At 51.3% G+C, this 23327-nt stretch overlaps 1 protein-coding gene across 1 annotated transcript in view; it reads right to left on the bottom strand.

Annotated features, from left to right (window-relative positions):
* The window catches only part of ASS1 (argininosuccinate synthase 1), a 65389-nt gene that overhangs the window by 1058 nt on the left and 41004 nt on the right, over positions 1-23327 (bottom strand). Inside the window, exons 12-14 of the mRNA XM_032797663.2 lie at positions 16643-16774; positions 7021-7177; positions 944-1009 (exon numbers count right to left, since the gene is read on the bottom strand). Coding sequence (XP_032653554.1) covers positions 944-1009; positions 7021-7177; positions 16643-16774 — 355 coding nt within the window. The remainder of the gene's footprint in view (positions 1-943; positions 1010-7020; positions 7178-16642; positions 16775-23327) is intronic.

Genomic DNA, 23327 nt, shown 5'->3' with positions numbered 1-23327 from the left:
TGTGTGGCCCAGGCTGCTTCATCTTCCCTGCTATTTTAATCTGTGCTAAAGCGAGTGCAGGTATGCGCACCTGAGCTGCAGTCATGCCGCCAATGGCAGTGTGGACACAGCCTCAGCCCCAGCTGGCTAGAGGTGAGTGAAGTGGACTCTAAGGTGTTGGCTGACTCGGCTAGCAGCAGTCATTGGTCCGTGTGTCTGTCCCAGTGCTAACCCTCGCGGGTAGACAAGGGCAAACCAGGGTTTGCACCAGTTGAGCTAATGGGAGTTAAACCCTAAATACAAGTGGGGACAAACCCCAATTAGCTCGCCTGGCCAGAGCTGCGAGTTGTGCCAGGGTAAATGGTACCCGCAGGCGGGGTTTGCATCGGAACAGCTAGCCCAAAGGCTTGAGCGCACCAGACACAAGGCCTCAGGGCGTGCAAGCCTCACACAGGAAATGCCTCCTGCAAACCCAAAATTGGAGACAGAGAGGGCAGCTCCTAGGAAGGGTGAACGCGGGGCTGAATGGGGCCCAGAGAGTGATACAGCCAGGCTGCTGCTCTCTCTCCAGCACCTGATTAAGGAGAAACAAGCCAGTTTTCATTCCTGTGCTCAGAGAGCTGACTAGTTCCCATGCGGCTAAGCCTTTGGAACTAGGGCTCTCAGGAGACAGCTAGTGGGGGGCAGATATGCCAGGGGCTCATGTGGGGAGGGGGATCACAGTCCTTGGTGGAACAAGCCACATACCACCTCCCCACTGCCAGAGAAACTCTGGCTGATCTTTGACCTATGCTCCAATGTCTCCTGCCTCCCTGGGAGGGTTCTTGGCTGGGAATGGGAGAGAGACACTCTCCGTGCACCAGCATCTGCAGGGGTCTCTGGCACGCTACCAAGCCTGCTACAGCAGCTCAGCGCACGCTGGGCCCACCTGAAAATAGGACGTCCATGCTGGGGCTATACGAACCTAAGGGAGTTGATGTTGATGAATCCAGTAGCATCAGAGGGCTCGTAGTCACCTTGTACATTCATACTGCAAAAAGCAGGGGGGAGGGGGAGAGGAAAACAGACCGTTAAAGATCAGGACACCCCTGGCTCGGCAAATGCAACCAGAAAGAGGAGCTGAAAACCGCACGAGGGTGCCTTTTATCTCCATCGCCCAGGGAGTGATGCAAACTGCCAAACGCCAGGATCGACACCTAAATAAGTGACCTGATTGTCAATCTACCATTCTTCTCTGGTCCCTGTCAGCATAGCACGCACAGCTCAGACGCCTGTAATGTAGCCTGCCCTGGGCATCACGGCAAGGCTAGCATCCCCACCGTACAGGCCCTGAGAGGCTGAGCAACTTCCTGCAGGTCACAGAGGAAAACTATGATGGAGCAGGGAATTGAACTCAGGTCTATCAGCTAATGACATAACCCCTGGCCTCTCTGGTCTGTGCTGAGCGCCCCTGCTGGCTAGCAGTGCCAACGGGAGTGGTGGGTACGTATCACTGCAAAAACAACAGTGGTTCAAGGGCCTTCTGTCGAGATTTAGGTGCCTGGTTTTTCAAACACCTTCTACGTGGTGGATACAGAACGCCTTTGGAGCAAGGATACCAGGCAGAATGCTCCTTTAGAGCGAGCCATGAGCAGGGCCAAGGGCCAACATCACCTCATCCCGATGGGGTAGGGGAAATGTTATTGGCCTTGCTTGTCAGATAGGGAAACTGAGGCAGAAGTATCCTGAATGAAGAAATGCGTGTTTCCCTCAATGCGCATGTAAGTAGTAAACAGGATCCTCGAGACAGCAGGGCAAAGAGATGGCAGGAGACAAAAGAAAATTTGCATTTCAGCCAACATGGGTGAAAAGAAAGAACACGGAGCTTCCTTCACCACCGGACTCCATGTTGCCTTTTTTATTGTTTGAATAAACTTTGCTTTGAGGGGTAACCCTTGGAAGAATTTACTTGAAAGGTAACTGGACTATAAAAGAAAGGAGCAGAAAATCCCAAGTATATTCTCTCTCTCTCTCAACAAAGGAATCAGCCATTTGACCTGAGAATTTGGTCAGCCATTTGCTGACAGGCTCCTGAGGTCAGAGCTGCTGGACAAGGACTATGGCTGTCCAGACCCTCAGGGTGGTGTTGTGAGCAGCCCAGATTGGAAACTAGAACAGCAAAGCATTGCGAGGCATCCAAGGCTGCGGGGCAGGTGGTGACACAACTGCTCACTGATCTGGATTGCACTCGAGTGTGACAGCTTAGGAGAAAGTCATGTGAGAAAGTATTAAAAGCCTTACTAAAGTAGGGCTATACCACAGCTACTGCTTCCCCCCATCCACAAGGCTTGTTACCTTGTTAAAGGAGGTTCTTAGGGTGGTTTGACATGATTTGTTCTTGACAGAGACATACACAAGCACACATACAGTAAATACAAGTTTGCACCTCCTAAGCATGTATATATGCACATGCATCGCACAAGTGTGTAACTGTGCATGTGCAATGCACATGTGAGAAGAAAACCTGGGTCCTTAGCCTGGGCCTCAGCCAGTAGAATACAGCAAGTCTCATTATTCTGAGAGTCCTCTGGAGGGGAATCCTTCCCCTTCCTCCCGGACACTGACTTTTCCTGCACTGTCTGGAGTTGTTGGATGGTCTTGATGGAGGTGGATGCTCTTGAGCCTTCTGGAATTAGTCAAATGGAGCTGCAGGTAATCCCTGGCTCCTTCCCAGCCTCCCACAGAAAAACCCTCCAGGCCTGAGCCTCCTTCTGAGGCAGCACCTCCCTGAACCATTTACCAATGCAACTGTCATGTGCTCCATGATCCATTACCAGGAATAGAGGCTCCAAAGCTCCAAAAGAGAGAACAGCTTCAGCCCCATAGGAATTCAAATCCAGTTGAGTAAAGAGCTCTGCCTTGTGCTGCCCCTCTGGCGGGCGCTCACCAAAAAGCACCTCCCATCATGGTGGGTTAGGATACAGCCCTTTGTTGGGCTGAGTAAATTCAAATTAATTATAGAGCAAAGGGAAGGAGGGACCCCCCCCACACACAAGCTGCCCCAAGGTCTCTGACTCAACCTTTCCCTTCTCCCTCCCTGGTAACCTTCTTCCATGTCTTGAAAAACAGGCACAATTTACTCTACCATGTGACTGGCAGGAGGCCCCTCACCTTGAGTCACGCACTTTAAATGCAACCCTTTTAACCAAATGGTGGTGGGGAGAGAAGGGGGCACAGTAGGTGGCCTTTTCCTCCTCTGACATTTTCTCCTTACACGCTCCGGCCATGAGCCCTTGTCCCTCACCCAGGGCCGGCTCTAGCCATTTCACTGCCCCAAGCATGGCGGCACACTGCGGGGGGCGCTCTGCTGCTCGCCGGTCCCGCAGCTCAGGTGGACCTCCCGCAGGTGTGCCTGCGGATGCTCCACCAGAGCCGCGGGACCAGCGGACCCTCTGCAGGGACACCTGCAGGAGGTCCACTGGAGCCGCCTGCCGTCCTCTCGGCAACCGGCAGAGCACCCCCCGTGGCATGCCGCCCCAAGCAGCGCTTGGCGCGCTGGGGCCTGGAGCCGGCCCTGCCCTCACCGACAGAAACATCCTCATTTTCTACCAATATGGCCCTAAATGCTAACCACTCCTCCCTCTCCCCAGCCTGCATCCCCACAGCTTGGTCTGCAGCTCCCTCTTCCCAGCTTCTCTTCCCATCGTCCCTCCGCTCTCCACTGCCCCATCTGTCTAGATCTCTCCCGTCTCTCTCCTCCGCCACCGCCCCATCTGTCTAGATCTCTCCCGTCTGTCCTCCGCCACTGCCCCGTCTGTCTCTCTCCCTCCCGTCTCTCTCCTCCGCCGCCGCCCCGTCTGTCTGTCTGTCTGTCTGTCTCTCTCTCTCACACACACACACACCCCCTGTGCTCCTGTTTTCCTTTCTAACCACGCCAAGCCTGGCAGGTTCCCATCTCCCCATCCAGTCCTCGACATTCCTGTCCCACTGCTACTCAGGGAGGTTTCATGCTGAAGGGACTGGCAGCTTCCGTAGAGTGCCTTCACCTCACCCCCACTAGGCAGCACTAAAAACTAAAGGTCGGACAGCACGACAGCAGAGTTCAAAGACTGAGATTTGTCCAGGGTGGGGTTCCCCACGCCCCAGGCACACCCCAAGGCCTTGTCTGCAGCAGGGATCCCTGGGAAATCAGCCATGCTTGCACTAGCACTGGTGGAAGCACTTAGCGTAGCCCAGGTGGAGGGGGTTTCACCGTGCACCCCTAGCCCTGCCCTGAGCAGGGTTCACTAACAGTGGTAAAGATGCCCGAGCACTGTGTGCACTAGTGCGCTCCCTGGCACAGCAGCATCGGTGCTGGCACAACTAGCGCCAACCTAGGGCACGAGGGTCAGGTCCCTGTGCTAACTTGACCATAATGCCTGTTGATGCCACCACAAGTGTGGCCGAGCTAGGGCTGAAAACCAGGCCCAGGAGACACAGCCATACCCTCGCCTGGTGCAAAGGGGTGAAGCGCCAAATGAAGGCAATGAAACAAGGGACGCGTAAACCAGCTGGGATCTGGCCCATCGTCTACCATGGGGCTGCTGCCGACTTACCCCAGCTCAGGATCTGGCCCATTTTTTTTTTTTTTATCTTTGCCCTTTAACGCCACAATATTAAATTTAAAAATCCCCCAATCACAACAGCCAAGAAAACAAATCCCAACCCAGCTAGCTTCCTGTTTCCTGCCGTCCCCCAAAAAATATGGCTCATTTCTCAGAAACTGCGAACCTTAAAAAAAAAAGAGTTTACAATGATTTTACCTCCCCTGACGGGCTACAGAAAAACCTCTGTGCTTTTATTTTTGTTCATTCGAGTGGTTCTGACCTGCTCTATAATTACGTTACTTTCTACCTACTGTGCAGAGGCATTTCCACGCGGTTCTACCTCTCACAGCTTTCTCTCGGGTTCCTGTGACGCCGTCACTCAAAGGCTTTCAAACCAGCGATGTAGAAATCAAAAAGAAAAGGAAAACACTTGACGACGCAGTGAGAATAAGTGCCCCTGCTTTTTTCTCTCTCTCTCTCTCTTTTTCTCAGTCCCACCCCCCTCCATCCGCTATTTTTTCTTCCCTCTTTTTTTTTTTAAATATACTTTATTCATTTAATCTCTACAACTGAGAACGCAAGGCATAATGAAGGGTTGGGATGGATTATTAGGAGCTGTTGATTTCGAGGGGGAGGGAAGGAAAAATGCCAGAGAAGAGAAAGAGAGAAGATAATTTGACATTTACTCCGACTGTTCTAAACTGGTGCGGGGGTATTTATGGCTTATAAAGTGTTTAGAGAGATTGAAAGGAGCTGGGGGGGGGGGTGGGAGGAGGAGGAGAAGGGAGAGAGAGATGACAACATAAAGAAAAGGAAAAGTGTAAAAAAAAATATCGACTTCAAAACAAAACTCGCGCTTTAATTTTATACTCGGCTGGGGAGTTAAAGCCAGGCCTTTCGCAGCTGCATGTGTTAGTACCAACTCAGATGGCATCCTAGGGGGCCCTTGGACCCCATATATGTCACCCAAATGCCTTGTTTTAAATCCCTGATCCTGCTCCCCTCCCTCTGCCACGCAGCCTGGATCCCCAGCTATCTTCGAGGCAGCCTCGGGTGGCAGGAATTGGGCGAGAGCTTCCCAGCAGAGCTCTCAGGGAGCTGCAGCCCTTGTGTTTGCTCATGGTGTGGCCAGCAAGGCCATGCAATGAGAGTTGCCTTCCCGGGAACAGTGAATGGGGCTGGGGACATAAAGGAAAGGCCCCTCCAGCTTCGCGCCTGGCTTCTGCACTCCATGGGACTATGCCAGGCTGGCTGACTAAAGGGATTTGTAATGCAGTGGCCTGACCCTGGTAGGTCTGTTACCAAAGCTAGAGGGGTGAAGGTGTCATCCCCACTACTCCCCATCTCCCCCTGGTTTCTAACACGCCACTGCCACAGTATCCAACTGTCAATAATACCCCACCCTAACCTTGTGTACCCCTTCAGAGCCTGGCATCAATATCGCCCATGGGGCCCTGTGTCCCCTCAGAGCCTGGCATCAATATTGCCTATGGGGCCCTGCGTCCCCTCAGAGCCTGGCATCAATATCGCCCACGGGGCCCTGTGTTCCCTCAGAGCCTGGCATCAATATCGCCCACGGGGCCCTGTGTCCCCTCAGGCCTGGCATCAGTATCGCCCATGCCACACACTGTGTCCCCTCAGAGCCTGGCATCAATATCGCATGCCCTGCACCCTGGGTCCCCTGACAGCCTGGCATCAATATCATCCTTGCCCCCCACCCCTGCCCCCTCTCAGAGCCTGGCATCAATATCGCCCCTGCTCCACTCTGTGCACCCTCAGAGATAGGCATTAACATCAGCCCCTGTCCACCTGTGACCCACTGAAGCTGAGTGGGTGCATGGTCCATTGGAGAGCTCAGAACTGTGTCTACAGGAACACACTGGCTCAGTCATTAGGGGGAGCAGGACCCAGGGGGCATGGAGCCAGCCTGCAGATCCATCCTGGAAAGGGCACCTCAACGGCCGAGGCATCTGGTGCTGAACGGCCCTGAGTAAGGGAGGGAAGTGCCTATGGGGGTATGAGCCTGCTTTGGGTACCACAATGCCCTGGGGGCGCCAGGACTGCACTGGGAGGCTCCAGGCACAGACTGTCACCCCCACCCATCCATCAGCTCGAGCAGGGCATGAAGACAGGAGCCCCAATCACCGACCCTGTGTGGCGGCAGTTACCACTACCACAGTGGGCATTTCCCCCCACCCTGGCATCCACAGCCCCACTGGGCATGGTTATCTCAGAGACAAGCCCACTAGGATACCAGGACCCACTATCCCTATGCTCTGGGGAGCTCAGAATCTAGGTCTCAAGTCTGCAGCTAGGACCCAGCTCCACCTTAACGAACACCTAGGCCTGTGGAGAGCCAGCAAGACAAGAAAGGATGGAGGAGAGACCCCCACACCTTGGTAGAGCTGCCTCCCCCAGAGCCCCAGCTCCTTCTGATACGTGCACTGAGGGTGAGGCTCCCCAGCCAGCCACTCACCTCACAAGCTCCTCATTGTACAGTGACCGCGGGGACTCTCTACCCAGGATGTAGACCTGGCCCTTGAAGGCAGACACACGCACCTTCCCTTCCACCGTCTCCTGGGACTTGCTGATGCAATGGCGGACGTAGTCGCACTCCGGGCTGTACCAGAAACCTGTGGAAAGAGGGAGAACGGAGAGCCGGGCTCAGTCCGTGCCACGGCCAGCAACCACCTGCCTTCCTTGGCGTCTCAGAGGAAAAATGCAGAGAGCTAGTTTGAGCGGCAATGCTGAGACTCTCTGGGCACCAGCCGATAGGGCTCCGACACTGTAAATCTGGGAAGGAGAACTCTATGCTAGTCACTAGTTCATCCTTCTGCAGAGGAAACACAGTCCAGTAGCTAGAACAGGGGACTGGGAGCTGAGACTCCTGGGATCTACTTTGGGGGGGGCCACTGACTCATGAGTCCATGAGCACATCACTTCACTGCTCTGTGCCTCAGTTTCCCCCTTTCACAATGAGACTAATAAAATCGACACCATAAAGGAGGCTACAAAGATTCCTTATTAAAGCCTCTAAAATGCATCATGGTCCTTGTCTGGAAGGTGCCTGGCAGGGTAAAGTATTTTTATCAAATGCACCCAAAAAGGAGCAACAGGAGGAGGGTCACCTGGAGACAGACAGAAAGACAGACAGACAGATACTCTTCTTGCAGCAGATGGTAAATGCTTTCCCGTGACCAGCCGATAGCACCACAGTTCCCTTGCAGCCGGGCAGGATGGGAGCAGCACAGATAGGACAGGCACAGAGGTCCAGGAAGGGAATCAAAACCGGGCGGCCTTTTGGGAAGGCCAGGCGAGTTCCTTGGAGTGGGGAGAGAAAGGAAGGGTGGGTGATTGGGTGTGGGGTGACATGGAGATGGTGGAATTGGGAGCAATGCTTCAAAAGGTTAATCCAAGAAGGGGCATGAGACATCTCTGTGCATCGACAGGAACCCACAGCCGTTTCCAGAGGTCACTATCCCCACCCCATCCCGACATGGATAGCTGATTACTCCCACTTAGAACACGCTTTCTGCTCTAGAAGAGATACTACTCGACAATGGACATGTGGAGAGGTTACTTCAAAGCCTGCCCCACCAACGGCTGGGCCACTGGAGCCTGGCCAGCTTCCATCCCCTTTATCTGAGCCCGGCAGACCAGACAGCTCCAGTAAGATAACACAGGCAGGGGCCTGACCTCAGGGGCTTTATCAGGCAGGAGGATCAGGGCCCATATGTCCTGTGTCCGCTCTCAGGTAGGCTCAGCTGCCCCAGCCCGCATCTCTGCTTTCCTCTGCTGTTCATGGAGCGATGCTACAGGCACATCTGTCTGAGACTTGACTGTCACAGGCACTCTCGCCCCTCTCCTTAGGGACTCGCATCATTCTCTGCAGTCCCGTGAAAGCTGTCGGGGAAGTTTTATTTTCTCTTCTTAGCAGATTTCCCAGGAATGAATGGAAACGGGCTGGGCCGGGGCGTTGTGTTCTCTCCCTCCGTGCTGTGTACACTGCCGGGCGGACAATTCAGGCGCCCCGCTGTTCTCTGTCTTATCTGCAGTAGTGTGAACTCCCCTGTCCTGTCTGGTCAGACTCCCTCAATCCTGAGCCACAGGGGTGCCTCCAGAACTGAGAAGGCGATTCAGTCTCTGGGGCCATTCAGTTCTTGGCCTCTCTTGAGGCTGCCCTGTCGGCTTTGGACACGACTCTGCTATAAACTGGATTCAGACCCACCAAACTCATTTCCCAGGAGCCACCAGCCAGCTCTCAAATGGGAATGCTTTTGGCCACAACTGACTTGGGTCGGATTTGAACAGGTGACCTGGAGATGAAAGTCTAGGCGGGTCTCTTTACTACCAGTCATGACAGCCACCAGCTCCTAGGGTGGCATCATCAAGTCAGTTCTGTTTTCATGCAGGAGTCCTGGGGTTGATTGCAGGACCGAGGCTTTTGCTCCCAGGAGCTGGGAGAGTGAAAGAAATATTCAGGCTCTTGGGGGCAAAGAAGAGGGTACATAGCACACAGGGCCACGTAGGAGCTCAGAAGGATGTCCCATCAAAGCCTGCTTGATGGAGGGAAAGTATGTGGGGTGAAGCTTTGGATGAGTTAATCAATTCTCAGCTTGCTAAAGAAAACGGATTTCACTCTTAAGCCTGGCATTGGGGGTGGGGGGAGGGGAGAAATCGATCTAAGATACGCAACTTCAGCTATGAGAATAGCATAGCTGAAGTTGACGTATCTTACATCGACTTAGAATCACTTACTTCGTGGCCTCGTGGCGCGGGATCGACGTCCGCGGCTCCCCCGTCAACTTTGCTTCCGTCTCTCGCCGAACTGGAGTTCAGCAGTCGATGGGAGAGCATCTACATTACACACGATAAATCAATCCCCGATAGATCGATCGCTACCTGCCAATCTGGCAGGTAGTGTAGACATACCCTTAGAGTCTCATCTCCGAGGCTGCAGCTCAGGGCAGCATCCAGCAAACTGCAGGACTTCAAGCCTAGGTCTGAACCAAGCCCTGGTTTTTGGGTGGCTCATGATCACAACCTGAGGACCAGTAGAGTGGCCTTTGTGAACAGTTCAGGAAGAGGAGACAGCAGCAGGAAGAAACCACCACTAGGAGTGTCCTCATGCCCTGCCCCACTGCTTGTCAGGGGCATTTTGAAGGGCATCGTGCAATAAGGTGACCTGGGAATGAGACTTTGTGGCATGCACAGAGCAGAAATGCAGGGTAAGGATGGATTGTAGATGGCCTGGCTTGGGAGCAGGGAGTTGCACAGTATGATATGGCGAGGGTTAGTACCATGTAGGATTTGGTACAGCATGGCATTGGGGCTTTGGGATGGGGCAGCTTGGTATGGCACAATGTGACCCAGCAGCACTTGGTGCTGCATGGTTTAGCATGACACTGTGGGATCTGGATGGAATCCAAATACTGCAGAGAAAAGAGCCCTCCAGTCCGCCTGCTAATCCATGGGCCAACTCTCGCTGGAGAACGAACACGTGCTCCTGCTCTGTCTCCTCTCCCAGGTGCTGGGCTGCCCTGTGGCTGGCTGGCAAGTGGGCACGGGGGCTCCCCAAATGGAGATGCTGTCCATAGCCCAGAGCCCGGCACCTGTGTGCCTCTCTGCACTCCTGCCGATGGGCCGCGTCCTGCCTGCCTGCCTGCCATTCCTGTGCGCTGTCCTGTCACTAAGTGAGCTAATTAGCCCATTAAGCCCCCTGAGACCTAGAATAAAGACAGGGAGATGGGGAGAGAGATAGTGGGCAAAAGAAAGAATCTATTTAAGCATCTTCAGTGATCCAGAAGTTTTATCTCTTTAATCTTTCTCTGTGCTACCACACAGGTGCCCTCTCAGCTTTCCTTTCCCAGCTGGTCTTTGGGGACTCAGGGTGGAAGCCATTCAGGAAACCAAAAGTACTTTTTCCTCCTCCTTCTTGGCCTCAGAATTGGGTCGGATCAATCCAGCCAGAGCAGTGGCCACTCTATAAACTCCATGAGTCAGGGTACCATTCTCCCCACTGCACTGAGACTCCACGGACACCACTCAGACGTTGGCCTCCTGGCAGTATTTGGCAGATTTCTCCTGCGATACAGATTGAGGGAAGGGCTGGGAGCTAGAGATATTCCTCCTGGTCTGTTATTGGCCAGTCATCACACAGGTGTAGCGCGTGTCTCCAGGACAGGCTGATGTTAATACATCTCCATTAGTTATCCTGCAGCAGGGACATGCATGCTCTGATATGGCTATTCCCCGTTCTCCTGCCTGCTGTCTGACACGTTTGGTCTCAAGAAGCAGGAATCCCAAATTTTGCTGGATTTGCAGCGTTGCTCTGGTCCAGCGATACAGCTTGGTCACTCGGCTTGCTAACTGACCTACAGCCCATACTGCACTAGCACCCCTTGTGGCACCCCAGTGATGAGCAGCCCAGGAACAGCTTATTTCCTCCACCCAGTTTTCTTGGGTAACAGTATTTTGGTCTGTTTATCCTGCACAAATCACAGACAGACCTACAACCACCCCACTGGGGTATGAGTCTGTCAGATCTCATAAGCTAAGCAGGACTGAGTACTTGGATGAAATGGAGACATCTCGAGTGCTGTAGGAGTTGGTACTGGTCATTTGATAGGTGGCTCTCCTCTCTCTGGGTCAGTCCGGAACCAATACCCAGACTGTTGTGCTTCTGAAGATGCCATCTTTGAGCTGAGCCGTGAAAGCAAGGTTCTGACCACGTCTTATTGGTAATGACACCATGCACCCTGCCTAAGAGAGGGTATAAATCTTGGGGTTTGGGCCAAGTCTTTCCAATGTGGATAGTTGCTTTCTGCCTTCCTAAGTTCCCCTTGCAGTTTCAGTGAGGTGCACGGTTCTTTGTCATTTCTTGTCTTAGATGGTTCAGCAGTGTTGCCGTGAGCCATTAGCCAGATGAAAGGGGCCAGTGCATGGATACCAAGCAGCACAATGAGGCTGGAAGTGCGGCTGCAAGAAAATAAACATTTTTTTTTTGACAAATACAGTTAAAGCTCTTGAAATTTAAGGACAATTTAGGGTGTCTGTTCTTCCCCGGTAATGGAGAAAAAACATTAAATCCAAGACACATTAAAATAATAACCAGCTACTTAAATACTGAATCTGACATCTCCAGGTGTGAGGCGCTCTCCCACCTCCCTCCCCCCACTGCAAACAAATTCCCCAGTGGAAGTGATCCATCTTAATAGCCTTCTCACTTTGTAACTGCACTCCAGCTCTAATCATTTCAATCTGATGGCGCAAACAAGGTCTGTGGGAGACAATGGCATTTAAACACCTGGCCGTACCTGGCAGGGAGAGGGGAGCTGCAAACTGGAGAAATCTGTTGCAAAGTCACCTTCCCACAATGGAATCAATGGCGGGGGAGGGAGATAAACACTAAGTCTCTGAATTTCAGAGCCTAGTTACAATAATTAGGTGTTAAAGAAAGACGGTAGAGCATGAAAGCCAGGCCTCCAGCACCCTCCCTCAGCTGGGGGGTAACCTCATACGTGCAATATGGTAATGCTGCTTTCATGCCCTTTATTCCAGGCTCAATTATTTACTGTGTTTATGCTCTGCTAATCTAGGCTTAGCCTTCCCGATTCTGTCCTGACTGGTCTGAGTTCACACAGGCCTGATTTAACCCAGACCAAAAAATGGTCTCTAAAGCAGGGGTTCTCAACCTTTATCTTTCTGAGGCCCCCGCAACATGTTATAAAAACTCCACGGCCCACCTGTGCCACAATAGCTGGTTTTCTGCATATAAAATCCAGGGCCGTTGTTAGGGGCTGGCAAGCAGGGCTTGCTGCTACCTGGCAGGCTGCCCCAAAACTGCAGGCCAAGGAAGCCCCAGCTGCCAAGAAGCTAGGTGGGTAAGCTGGCAGGGAGCCAGGAAGGCTCCATTGGAACATCAGCGAAATGGATCTGTTTTCAAACATTTCATTTTGACCCATTGGCAAATGCCAAAGAAAATATGTCTTGGGAATTTTTCCAGCCAGCTCTATGTTTTACACATGTGCAACCACCATTAAAATGCAACTTGCAAAGAACCTTCTCTCTGACTCTGGAGCGCCACCAACCAAAAATCTTCCCTCATTTGTTCCTTCTGTGCTACACGAAGGATTCTCTGTAACTTCATTCACACCATTCACACTTTTCACAATCATGCTTTCAACTTTGCTGCTCTGGCCCCTTTGCTAGCATTAACCTAAAACACCACTATTGGTTTCTAGCACAATTTAGCTAGCATGGGTCTTGGGAAAAAAGTTTGAACAGATCTTCAGCTGGTGTGAAACTGATTGACACCAGCGGGGGGGTCAGATCTCTTCCCATCTGTGGTAAGGAAAACCATGACTAGAGCCCTGCCTGGCTGACGCTAGCACATACAGAAAAGGTAACTAAGAAACCCACCGGTGTTCATGTCGAAATCTCTCCATGCCTGAGCAGGTTGCTGCCTCCAGATAAAGCAGCTTGGTGAATATCTCAACCGTTATGGAAAGGTTACTAGCTTAAAAGGTAATTATTAGTTTCAATTTTCTTTTCTAACAGCTGGTTTGGAGAAAGCCTGGCTGTCGGATGCACAGTAAGGAAAGTTCATTTCTGCAGAAAAGCCAACAGGTTCTAAACTGACAAGAATCCCAGCATTTTATTTTCTGGCCAGACAGCATTTCAGATGAGCTACACAAAAGCCCCTTCCACTTACGAGGGGAGAAAAAAAACCCACCCCAGATTTCTCCAAGCAGCTTTTTAATCCCATGGCTTCAGAATAACTGGGGTCATTAGAAATAAACAACTCTCTCGCACTCTTCTTTTTTCAAACCTAAGGAAAGTGAAATCAAAATAACCAGGGACAGATGCTGTATCAGAAAGAAAATTAAAAGAATAGAGGTGGGAAGATTTCAAGAGTTTCTTTCCTTCTGAATGGTACAGGGAGATCCAGTGACACACTGCACCCTCTCACGCCACCACACAGTAGCTGTTGCTACTCTCTATTGTCTGCTTAGGCCCCTCCTCCCCATGTAAAACATCTTCGCTGTGGGTGAAATTCACACCTGCAGAGAGCCAGCAGCTTGAGGCCTATGAACCACTAAAGCCTTCAAAATAGGGGTTAAGCAGTGTGTAGGCCTCTGCCCAGGGGTGAATTTCACCCCATGATTGTATGCATTTGTGGAGACGAGGAAACAGACTGGATATCTCAAGGAGGAGGAGGGAAGAGAGGAAGGGGACAAGAACATAGGAACACGAGGCAGGCTTGGGCATCTCTCTTTGGATAGTGGACGGAGAGAAACCAGCCTTGCCAAATCTTGCTTTCTTAAAGCCCCAGCTGCTGGAGTCATGTTATTTCATGGGAATCTGACGACTGTAAAGAAAAGCTTGGAACGTGACCTAAAGGCTCAGAAACTAGACGACAAATAAAAAGCACCCAATGCTTATTTTTTTAAAAAAAATCCAGTGATTTTTTTGGGGACTCACTCCTGGTTTGAATGTTGGGGTTGGCCACCTGGGAAAGAGAGGCAAAGTCCCCCTCTGAGGATGGGCTTAGAAACGAAAAATGGTCCAGGGCTGCTGCAGGGTCTTTCACAGTCCACTAATGCACTATTGTTGAGCGCTACATAACAAGATGGGCGGAGCTCATTGCTACTGTAAAGCAGTGGTTTGTGCATGGTGTTTTGACCGTGCCCTGTAGTGGTTATGTCAAGTATAGTACTGCTTAGTAAAGGAAACCGCCAGTTGGGCTTTGCTACCCAGAATCCTTGCCTGGAGGCTTTCTGGTAATGATCCACTGTGCTTCATTTTGTACTTTCCTGACACATCCAATCTTCAGCTGTCTTTTTTTTTTAAAATTAAAACCATATATCCCATGGGTGTGCAACATGTAGTCCCCCAGCTGGGCTTCACAAAAGAGTGCGTGTCCCAGCTGCCAGCTTACAGTAGCCACATGTGCATTTTTCAAGCATGGGAAAAAAACCCAAATCAACATGAGTTTTACAAGATTTAAAATCAAAACTTGCACGCCTTAATTTAGTGCTAGCAACTGGCTCGGAGTTTATCCACAGAATAAGCAGCGCGTGAGTGGCAACACCCCTAGGCCACTCCTGTCTCCTCTAAAGCGACTGTCTCCACAGTACGAGAGGCATGCTCCAAGGGTATGGTCCACTCAATCACCGGCCTCGTCGATTCCAGTTCAGGTTGGTAATGACTGAAGCTTGCTACCATCTGATGTCTGCTCCACCTGGGGCCCGATGTGGTGGTGTTCTGGTGTGTGCAAGTCTCGTAGGAACTGAACTCTGATCCATCAAGCTCATTTCATGTGGGGTGCAGAGCAGACATCAGGTGGTATCAAACTTGGGTTATTTTCAACTTGGGCTGGAGTTGAACCAGTGACTTAGAAGTGAGGGATTTCATGTCCTATTCCCCCCACTCCTGCTGCCCTTCTCAGGTGTTCTGATCAACAGCACCACAGTCATAACCGCAGTGAACAGCACAACTGGCTGCATGACGGATAGGCTGAGTTATCTCAGATTTTGCAATCCCCTCTCTCCCCAAAAAGCAGCCGTTCAGAGCTGCCTTAAAGCCAAAAACTTTGTCTCCTGTTTTGTTGTGTTGCGTCTACCCAAACCAAATCCTAGATCACATAAAAATGCACAGTGCCCCATTGTGGGCTACATGCTGCATAGCACATTTCTGCAATCAGGAAGAAGCACAAGCGAAATGCTGAAGGGTTGGGAGAAGGTTTCGACATGCACATTCTCCCTCTTCAAATCTGCTCATGCAGAAATGCTGCATAATTCTGATCTTGAATGTGAACACCCTAGAGTTTGGGAGTTGTTTGGGACTGGAGCTGCTTTCGCACTGGGCCCAATTCCAGCAGACACCCCTCCGAAACATGAAACACAAATCGTGAGAACACCTCCACACAAGCATGTCACGCTTAACCATGGAGGGTTTCTTGGATCAGCTCATTGGTTCCACAAGGCCTGGATCCTGCCTCCAGCAGTGGCCAACACCTGCTGCTTTAAAGGAAGGCACAGAACTCCCATAACGCATCCTGTTAATTCCACAGTGATGAACGTGGTGAGGAAGAGGGGAAATGGTTACTCTTCATGAACCCTGCAGTGAGACTGGTGTACACCCTGAGGTATGAGACCTGATTCCCCTTATTATCCTAGCTAGTATGGGGATAAATGGTCATGAAATTAACCAACCCTTTTAAACACTCAGCCACTTGCTGGCCTCCTGCAGCAGTGATGAATCTAGAGGATCACTCTTGTGGTCACTGAGAAGCCAAAAGAGCTTTAGGGATGACCTGAGCTGCAAGATTCAGTGCTAGGTTTGAGCTTCCCTAAAATTTGGGGGTGTTCAGATCTGCACCTTTCCTCAATATGCATGCATAACCCTAGAGCTCACTTACCTTCATGCTATCCTGGTGGTATTCGTGGGTGGCAGATGCTGTGGTCATAAACCTACAAAACCATTCCCGTCATATCAGCCACCCTAGAGTTCAATGAAGTCACTCCATCGATCAAGTGGCTGGAGGGACCCACTTAAGAGAGAATATTACAAGGGCTACTCTGGACAGCTTGGCTGCAAAACAACTAAAGAGGCACCTGTGTGGGGCGAGGCAGGAGGAGAGAACAGGCTACAGCTATCTGAAGAGTGTTAGCACCCAGGAGGAATTCTTTGGGGTGGGTCAAACTGTGGAACTGGAGCAAGGCTAGAAAACAGTGACGCTTTCCTAATTGTGAGTGCTACCGGCAGCCAGCATAGTCTCCCAAGGGCAGTCGTGGCCACCCCACAGGTTGGACCTTTTCATGTTACACTGGACAGAATGCTGTGCCCTGGGGACCAATCCTAGGCAGGGAGATGGAGTGGGCGACAGAACAGGTCTTTCCCCCCCATCTCTACAAGGGGCCTCAAATCCAGACCTAAATTTCCCAGCTTGGGCCCATCTCTGGTAAGCCAGAGCCATGAAACAAACACGCAGTGCCGGCTGCCTTTAGTAGTAATGGGGTTTGCACCATTATGGGGTGCGGGGGGGAAATCTGATTTTGTGGGAGGCAGGTTGGGGGGAGGGGGACAGTACATACCATTGTACACCAATTCTGAGAATTTCAAGGCGAGCCCCTGCTTGATTTTCCGCACCTCCCGGTCCATGGTGAAGGCCTCAATATCTAAATGAGCATGGTACAGGATGGTCCCTGCTGGGGTCTCGTAGATACCTAGCCATTTTTCCAGGCAGGGGGGAAAAAAAAAAAAAAAGAGAGAGAAAAACGAATGAGACCAAAACTGTCAGCAAATGACAAAAAATAATGACTTGGCTGACAGAAGGAGCCGTGCTTGAGCCCATTCAGTCCCAGCTTGCTGTAAAATGCATCTGTCATTATATTCACGCTGGGGCCGAGACAGTCCACTCCGCGCCTTGCGGAGAAAATGTCTAGATTCCCCTCTTTGAAGAGGCACTCTGGCGAGGCGAAATGACAGGGTTTAGGAGCCGATCCCCCTGCCGATGCGTGCCCACCAGTCTGCGGCTGAAAACCTGTAATTAAACGAGCGACGCGGGGCACAGGCAAGGGGAGACGGGGGCCTGAAATACCCTCCGCTCCCCTCCAGAGTCAAAAAAAACAAAAAAAAACAACGAGAACCACACGTCAGCTGTGAAGAAATGAGGCTACCTGGGGTACTGGAGTGCAACCTCATTTGGGGCTGTCGACCCCCCCACTCCTCTCCCGCCTCTTCCCCCCCCATTCTGAATCAGGGCAGAGCTTCGGAAAACAACCACCGCAAGAGAAGTTTAATTATTTTGATGACTGAGTGCTGTGTGGCTGAGCCAGTTGGGCATCTCTGGGAGCAGAGGCAGAAAAGCCAGCTTCCTTTGTTCCAGCCTCTCTCGGCTTGGTTTACATTGATTTATTTGTGGTTAAATTTGAACCATGCCACTACCCTCATTCACCTCCACATCACGCGTACGCGATGCCTGTGGATGAAGCATATATCCATCGCCATGTGCCGGACACAGCAGGTAGGCACTCAGGCATATCCTGCAGTTACACACGCCAGCAGGGTCAAGTGACACACACACACACACACACACACACACACACACACACACACACACACACACACACACACACACACACACACACACACACACACACACACCCCTTAATGTTTCAAGGCTCAGAGTGGGATGGGCGATGTGACCTGGAGCATGGGGCCGCAGCGCCACTCAGATTGGCCCATTCGCCCCTCCATAGCAGAGACAGGGTGTGGGGGGGGATGGGCCAAGTTCCTCGTTGGTGCTGTACCCCATGCACCAGGTACGACCACCTTCCGTTTCAGTGCCTGCTCAAACAGTCCACCCAGGTCAAAATGCCCTCTTTTGCAGGGACAGGCGGCTGTGGAGCATCTATCGCAGAGTCTCCACAAACCCAGGATTTCGAAGTTACACGCATGCACACACACAGACAATCAGCAGGTTACATGCAGCATGCATGTTCATGAGTGCACACACACAACACAACTTTCAGCGTGCCCAATAAAATTGCAGAATGCACACACAGTAGGCTTAGCTACAAAGCATATAACATGCAGTATGCAGTACCGCCTCAAAACATTATAAGACCATTCAATGCCTATTAGCCAGGATGGGTAAGGAATGGTGTCCCTAGCCTCTGTTTGTCAGAGGGTGGAGATGGATGGCAGGAGAGAGATCACTTGATCATTGCCTGTTAGCTTCACTCCCTCTGGGGCACCTGGCATTGGCCACTGTCGGCAGACAGGATACTGGGCTGGATGGACCTTTGGTCTGACCCAGTACGGCCGTTCTTATGTACACCCATATCCCAGGGCTGTACATACTCACAAAGAATACCACCTGCCGTCTCCCCTCTCTGTCCCCATATTTCTAATATACAAGTGAAAACAGCTGTCTTGCACATACATCGTTTAACATTTTTGATCCTGGCAAACACAGCTAAAATACTGCTGCACAACCAGCAGGAGGAGCTCACATATTGTGTTTTGTTGTATCACACTACAAAAATAGATGCCTTAAAAAAAAAAAAAAAAGGCAGCAACAGTGTTAAATTGTTGTGGCTCCAAAATATACTTGAACGTAGACTACATCTTGAGGAATGCCGCTGACTAATGCTGCAAACTAGAGAGGTATTTGAAATCAAGTGGGCATGCTGCAGGCTTTAACAGCTTTACAGGTCAATCCAATACCACACAGGGCTGCTTTCAGTTTCAGTAAAGAAAAATGTGCCAAAGTATTCATCTAACTGGAAAATTCAGCACAAACTAATGGGAGAGTCTAACCCCCTGCAAAAAGGGCACAGAAACATGAAATGAACCAAAGAAGGAAAATGCCTTCATCCAGGTTCGGGTACCTGAGAATGTTTGCTGCTCAGTAGATCCACAAGAGCTAAGGGATTGAAGAACAATTTTAGACACAAACGGACTTATCATGCCAGACTGGATCACTGGTCCAGAACATCCCATCAGGGACTGTCGTCTTGTTCTGGTTTTTGTACAGTGCCCAGCACAGTGAGGCCCTGGTCCAGGCGTGCTCCTAGGAGCTCTAGTAACACCTAATTAATAATAGTGCCCTGCTTCCAGCTGCAGATAATACTCAAGGCTTCAGAGTGAAGAGCAACCACCTCCATCACGCGCCTGACTGATGGGAGAGGGGAGGAGAGGAGATTCCTTCCTGACCCCCGTAGAGATCACGTATGTTCTGCCTACTTGGTGGGGCACTGGTGACTAGGACAACTAGCAACCGATGAGTCTGCTATAGCCTTGGGTAAGAGAGATGGGTCTTTTAGCTCAGGCAGTAGCAGCTCAGGCATTAAGAGCTAAAGATCCCGGTTCAAGCCCCCTGCTGCTAGCCCAGCCAGGGTGTGGGCATCACAATCTGGTAAGGCCTTGACACCTGAATGGGGACTGCCCTTACCCTTGCTCACAGAGCAACCAGGCATTGAATTACCCAGCCCTGCCTATTAAAGGGAAGAAGAGAGGAAGAAACCCCACTGACATTGAAAAGCCACTGCTAAAACGTACGTCTATCAATGGGACCAGACTGGAGCCGAAGACATGCTCAATGGCAAGATGAGATGTCACTCAGTTACACTTCTCTGCAGGTGACCCGACAGGGGGGATCAATAGCTGCCTTCAGACAAGTCAAGTGGGACTCTCACTGACTCAGTTTCTCCACCTGTATTATTCCTCTCCTCCCGTGATTAGTCTGGCTTGCCTATTAGATGATGACAAGACAGTCTCTGAACTGAATTGCTCACTAGACAAGCATACAGCACCTAGAACAATAAGTACATTAGAACAGCCCAGCATCCTGTCTTCCAACAGTGGCAGCGCCAAGCACCTCAGAGGGAATGAACCAAACAGGGAATCCTCAAGTGATCCATCCCCTGTCACCCATTCCCAGGTTCTGGCAAACAGAGGCTAGAGACACCATCCCTGCCCATCCTGCCTAATAGCCATTGATGGACCGATCCTCCATGAACTTATTTAGTTCATTTTTGAACCCTTATAGTCTTGGCCTTCGCAACATCCTCTGGCCAGGAACTGGCGTAATGCACATAATAAAATAATGCCCTGGGGGCACTTACTGGTACATTAGACCCTCTGGAGAGGCGGACGTATTGGGCTTCAGAGAGACTGCGGCAAAGCAACTGCTCCAAACAGAACATAACGCCAATAACATAATTAATATTCTTGCACCTTCCCTTAGAAGGTGTTAAAGTTAATTTGGACTGATCAAAAGCTTGGTTTTTGTGTCTCTTTCCCTCCCCCACCCACATTTCCCCTCTGCTCACGGCAGGGGATGCAGAGCAGACGAGCACTGTCTGTTTCTTTATTATTTTTATTTGATTCGTGACAGAAATCTGATGCTAAGACTGCAGTTCCGAGCACCTTTGACAGTCGGCGTATGAACCACTGTGCAAGGAGGGGAGAGAAGTGACAGCCAAGCTCCCAGGATTGCAATGGAGGAAACAAGAGACACCTTCAAAAGTGACACTCACAGCGTCTCCAAGTGTCTATTTTCATCTCCTCGTGTTTACAGGAAAAAGACAGAGGTGTCAGCGATGCAGCCTGGCAGCGCTTCAATCACACCATAATTACTGCTGAGAAAGGAGATGTGGGGGGGAGGGAAAGTGGACGGGAAGAAGAGGAGAGGAACGGAGACAGCTGCTGCTTAAAATTTTCTAATTTGTAACCTCTACTGTCAGTTTACCGTGAACTGAACCGTTTAGCCATATTGACTGTGATCTGTCAATTTCAACAGGGATCAATATGCTGACATGCCATGCCGGCTCCTGCCAAACCGGGTCCAAAAGGGAAAATGAGGGGGACACAAGATTGAAAGTGAGAACGCCCCCGCCCCAGCCTCTTGCGTGATGCACAAGCTCACACACACACACAGCAGAGCTGAAGGGCCCCGGAGGTTTGACAGTACGCACTTTAGGGCAGGGAAGTGTCTGCACAGTGCCCGGCCCAGCAGGGCCCGGAGCCGAGCTCACAGCAAGGAGGATACCACGACTGATGGCGGGGGGAACAAGAGAGAGCACTTAATGCTACACTTGTTACGAAGTTCCTCCCTGACTGTGCAATCCCCCCAAAGTTCTTGGGCATTACGATCCGCGGTAGGGGACGGTCCGCACCAAGCTCTATTCCCAAAGCACCCTCAGCAGCCTGGGGTAAAGGACCCTGTTGTGCTGCTACACAAACTGTGGCAATGACAGGCTGTCCTCGTAGGGCCGGACCAGCAGACCAAGAAGCCTCAAGGTACAGCTACATTGCAGCTGGATGGACCCTTCCCAGCCCAGGTCAATGGACTCGCACTAGCTTGGACCGCAGGGGCGGCTCAGGGTGCAAGTGGTGGGAAAGGCTGGCCTCCCTGCGTACGCATCAAGGGGCTCGGGCAGGCCTGCATTCAGGCAAGGAGGAAATGAAACACCCAGCTCTTTTGGCAGAGGCAGAAGCCCGACTGTCCCCTCCCTTCCCGCTTCCTCCCCACCGATTTCATTTACTTCCCTAATTAGCCCCCCTTCAGAGTTAAAAAGATAATTTGATAATGAGGCCATGAAAAGCCGTACGAGGCAGGAAAACGACTCCCATTTGCAGCCTGCCCTCTCGAGCTGCAGTGGCGCTTAGCTGGTTCGGCTCCATTGTCGCCGGCAGGCAGGAGCTGCGCTATAAGCGCGGGTGCCTGGAGCACTATGAATTAGCCACCGGCGTCCCACTAAAACATACACAACCAAACCTGGAAAACAGGGCTTACGAGGCTGGTGGCAAGCTTCCCCGCTCGCCCTCCTCCCGGGAGTCCATAACGAATTTCAGTGAGAGGCTTTGTAAAAATCAATATAATTGAATTTTCCCCTTCCCACCTCCCCGCCTTTGCTTGTTGGGGTGGATGTTAGAATTCTCATGGCAATGTCCCCCCACTCCATCTCCCCTCAATGTAAGAGGCGACTCTGCGATGGGTGATGGGGAAGGTGGCGATCCCCGGTCCCCAATGCAGGGCCTTGGATCCCACGTGCCCATGGGGAGCCCCAGTGAAGTTAAGGGGCTTTGCTCAGGCACAGGAGCCCAGCCATGTCCCTCTTTGCTGAATCGAGGTCTAAAGCAGCAGCAAGCTAACCCTGCTCCACTTGGGTCAGGAAGGAGAAATGACTATTGGGATGTGTATCTCCCATGGCCCACTTGCCTCTACAGATTAAAAGAGGAGGGCAGTCGCTTTCTGCAGAAAGCAAGGGGCAGCCCTCATCTGGAAGCCTAGCCCCACTGAAACCAGTGGGAGCTTTGCCATGGGCCCAGTGGAGCCAGGATTTCACCCCGGGGTGGATAGGAAGCTGCCAGCATGGCTCTCGCTTGGGCACAAGTTGGGTGCCCCACTCTATGATTAAAATACTTTTTCAGAGTGGCTCAAATGCTTGTTCTCTTCTCTCTGGTTCCTTCCCCCACTATTATCAATCACCAAGACACTGAAAGAGAGCTTCTCTTTAGACTCCAATCACCCACAGCCTTCTGTCCCCCAGGCCCTCGTTAACGGTACAGATCTAGGGGTCCTGGTATCACAATCTGGCACTCTTGGAGGGTCTTTGTCATAGACCCTGGACCACGATTTCTCTGCACAGAAGCTCAGAAAAGTTTAATCAAGGAGCTGGTGAAGAACCAGCTTGGTAAAGCCTGATCTGCATGCTCGTGATCATATCAGAGATCTGCGTGGCTTGAGGGGCCCTGAGCTTAGCTATGGAATAGCCACTATTCTGGCCTAGGTTCACAGGTTCCTGGCAGTTGCTTCCTCCAAAACTCATCCCACTTCTTCTGCGCTGACTTGTATAAAACAAATCCTATTTGTTGTCCCTTCCCTACCCCCTGTGTCAGTCTGTCCCTAGGCCAGGAGCACCCTGGAACAGGACCATTCCTTCTTGAAAGCCTGGAAAGCACTTACCTCATCACAAGTGCTACAATAACCAACCAACAACTAACTGTTTTCTAATTAGTAACAGCAGCAGCCTGGAAAAGGACAGGGGAAAAACAGCAATTTTTCCCCCCCATCAAAACTTGAAATTGACATTTCAAAATTCCCAACCAGCTCTTGAGAGTTGGTCACATGAATGGGAGGGGGAGGAATTCATCAAAACACATTCTCTGCTTTTTTGCCCATCAAAATTTCAACCAGTTTCACTAATTCTGTCCCTGCCATTGTCCTAGAGGAGTATTCGTGTGATGAGGCCCAGAGGCCGCATCCTA

Source organism: Chelonoidis abingdonii, chromosome 24 (assembly GCF_003597395.2).
Source record: "Chelonoidis abingdonii isolate Lonesome George chromosome 24, CheloAbing_2.0, whole genome shotgun sequence".
Taxonomy (NCBI): Eukaryota; Metazoa; Chordata; order Testudines; family Testudinidae; genus Chelonoidis; species Chelonoidis abingdonii.
The sequence above is the reverse complement of the archived record's forward strand: the minus strand, read 5'-3'. Positions and strand labels throughout refer to the sequence as shown.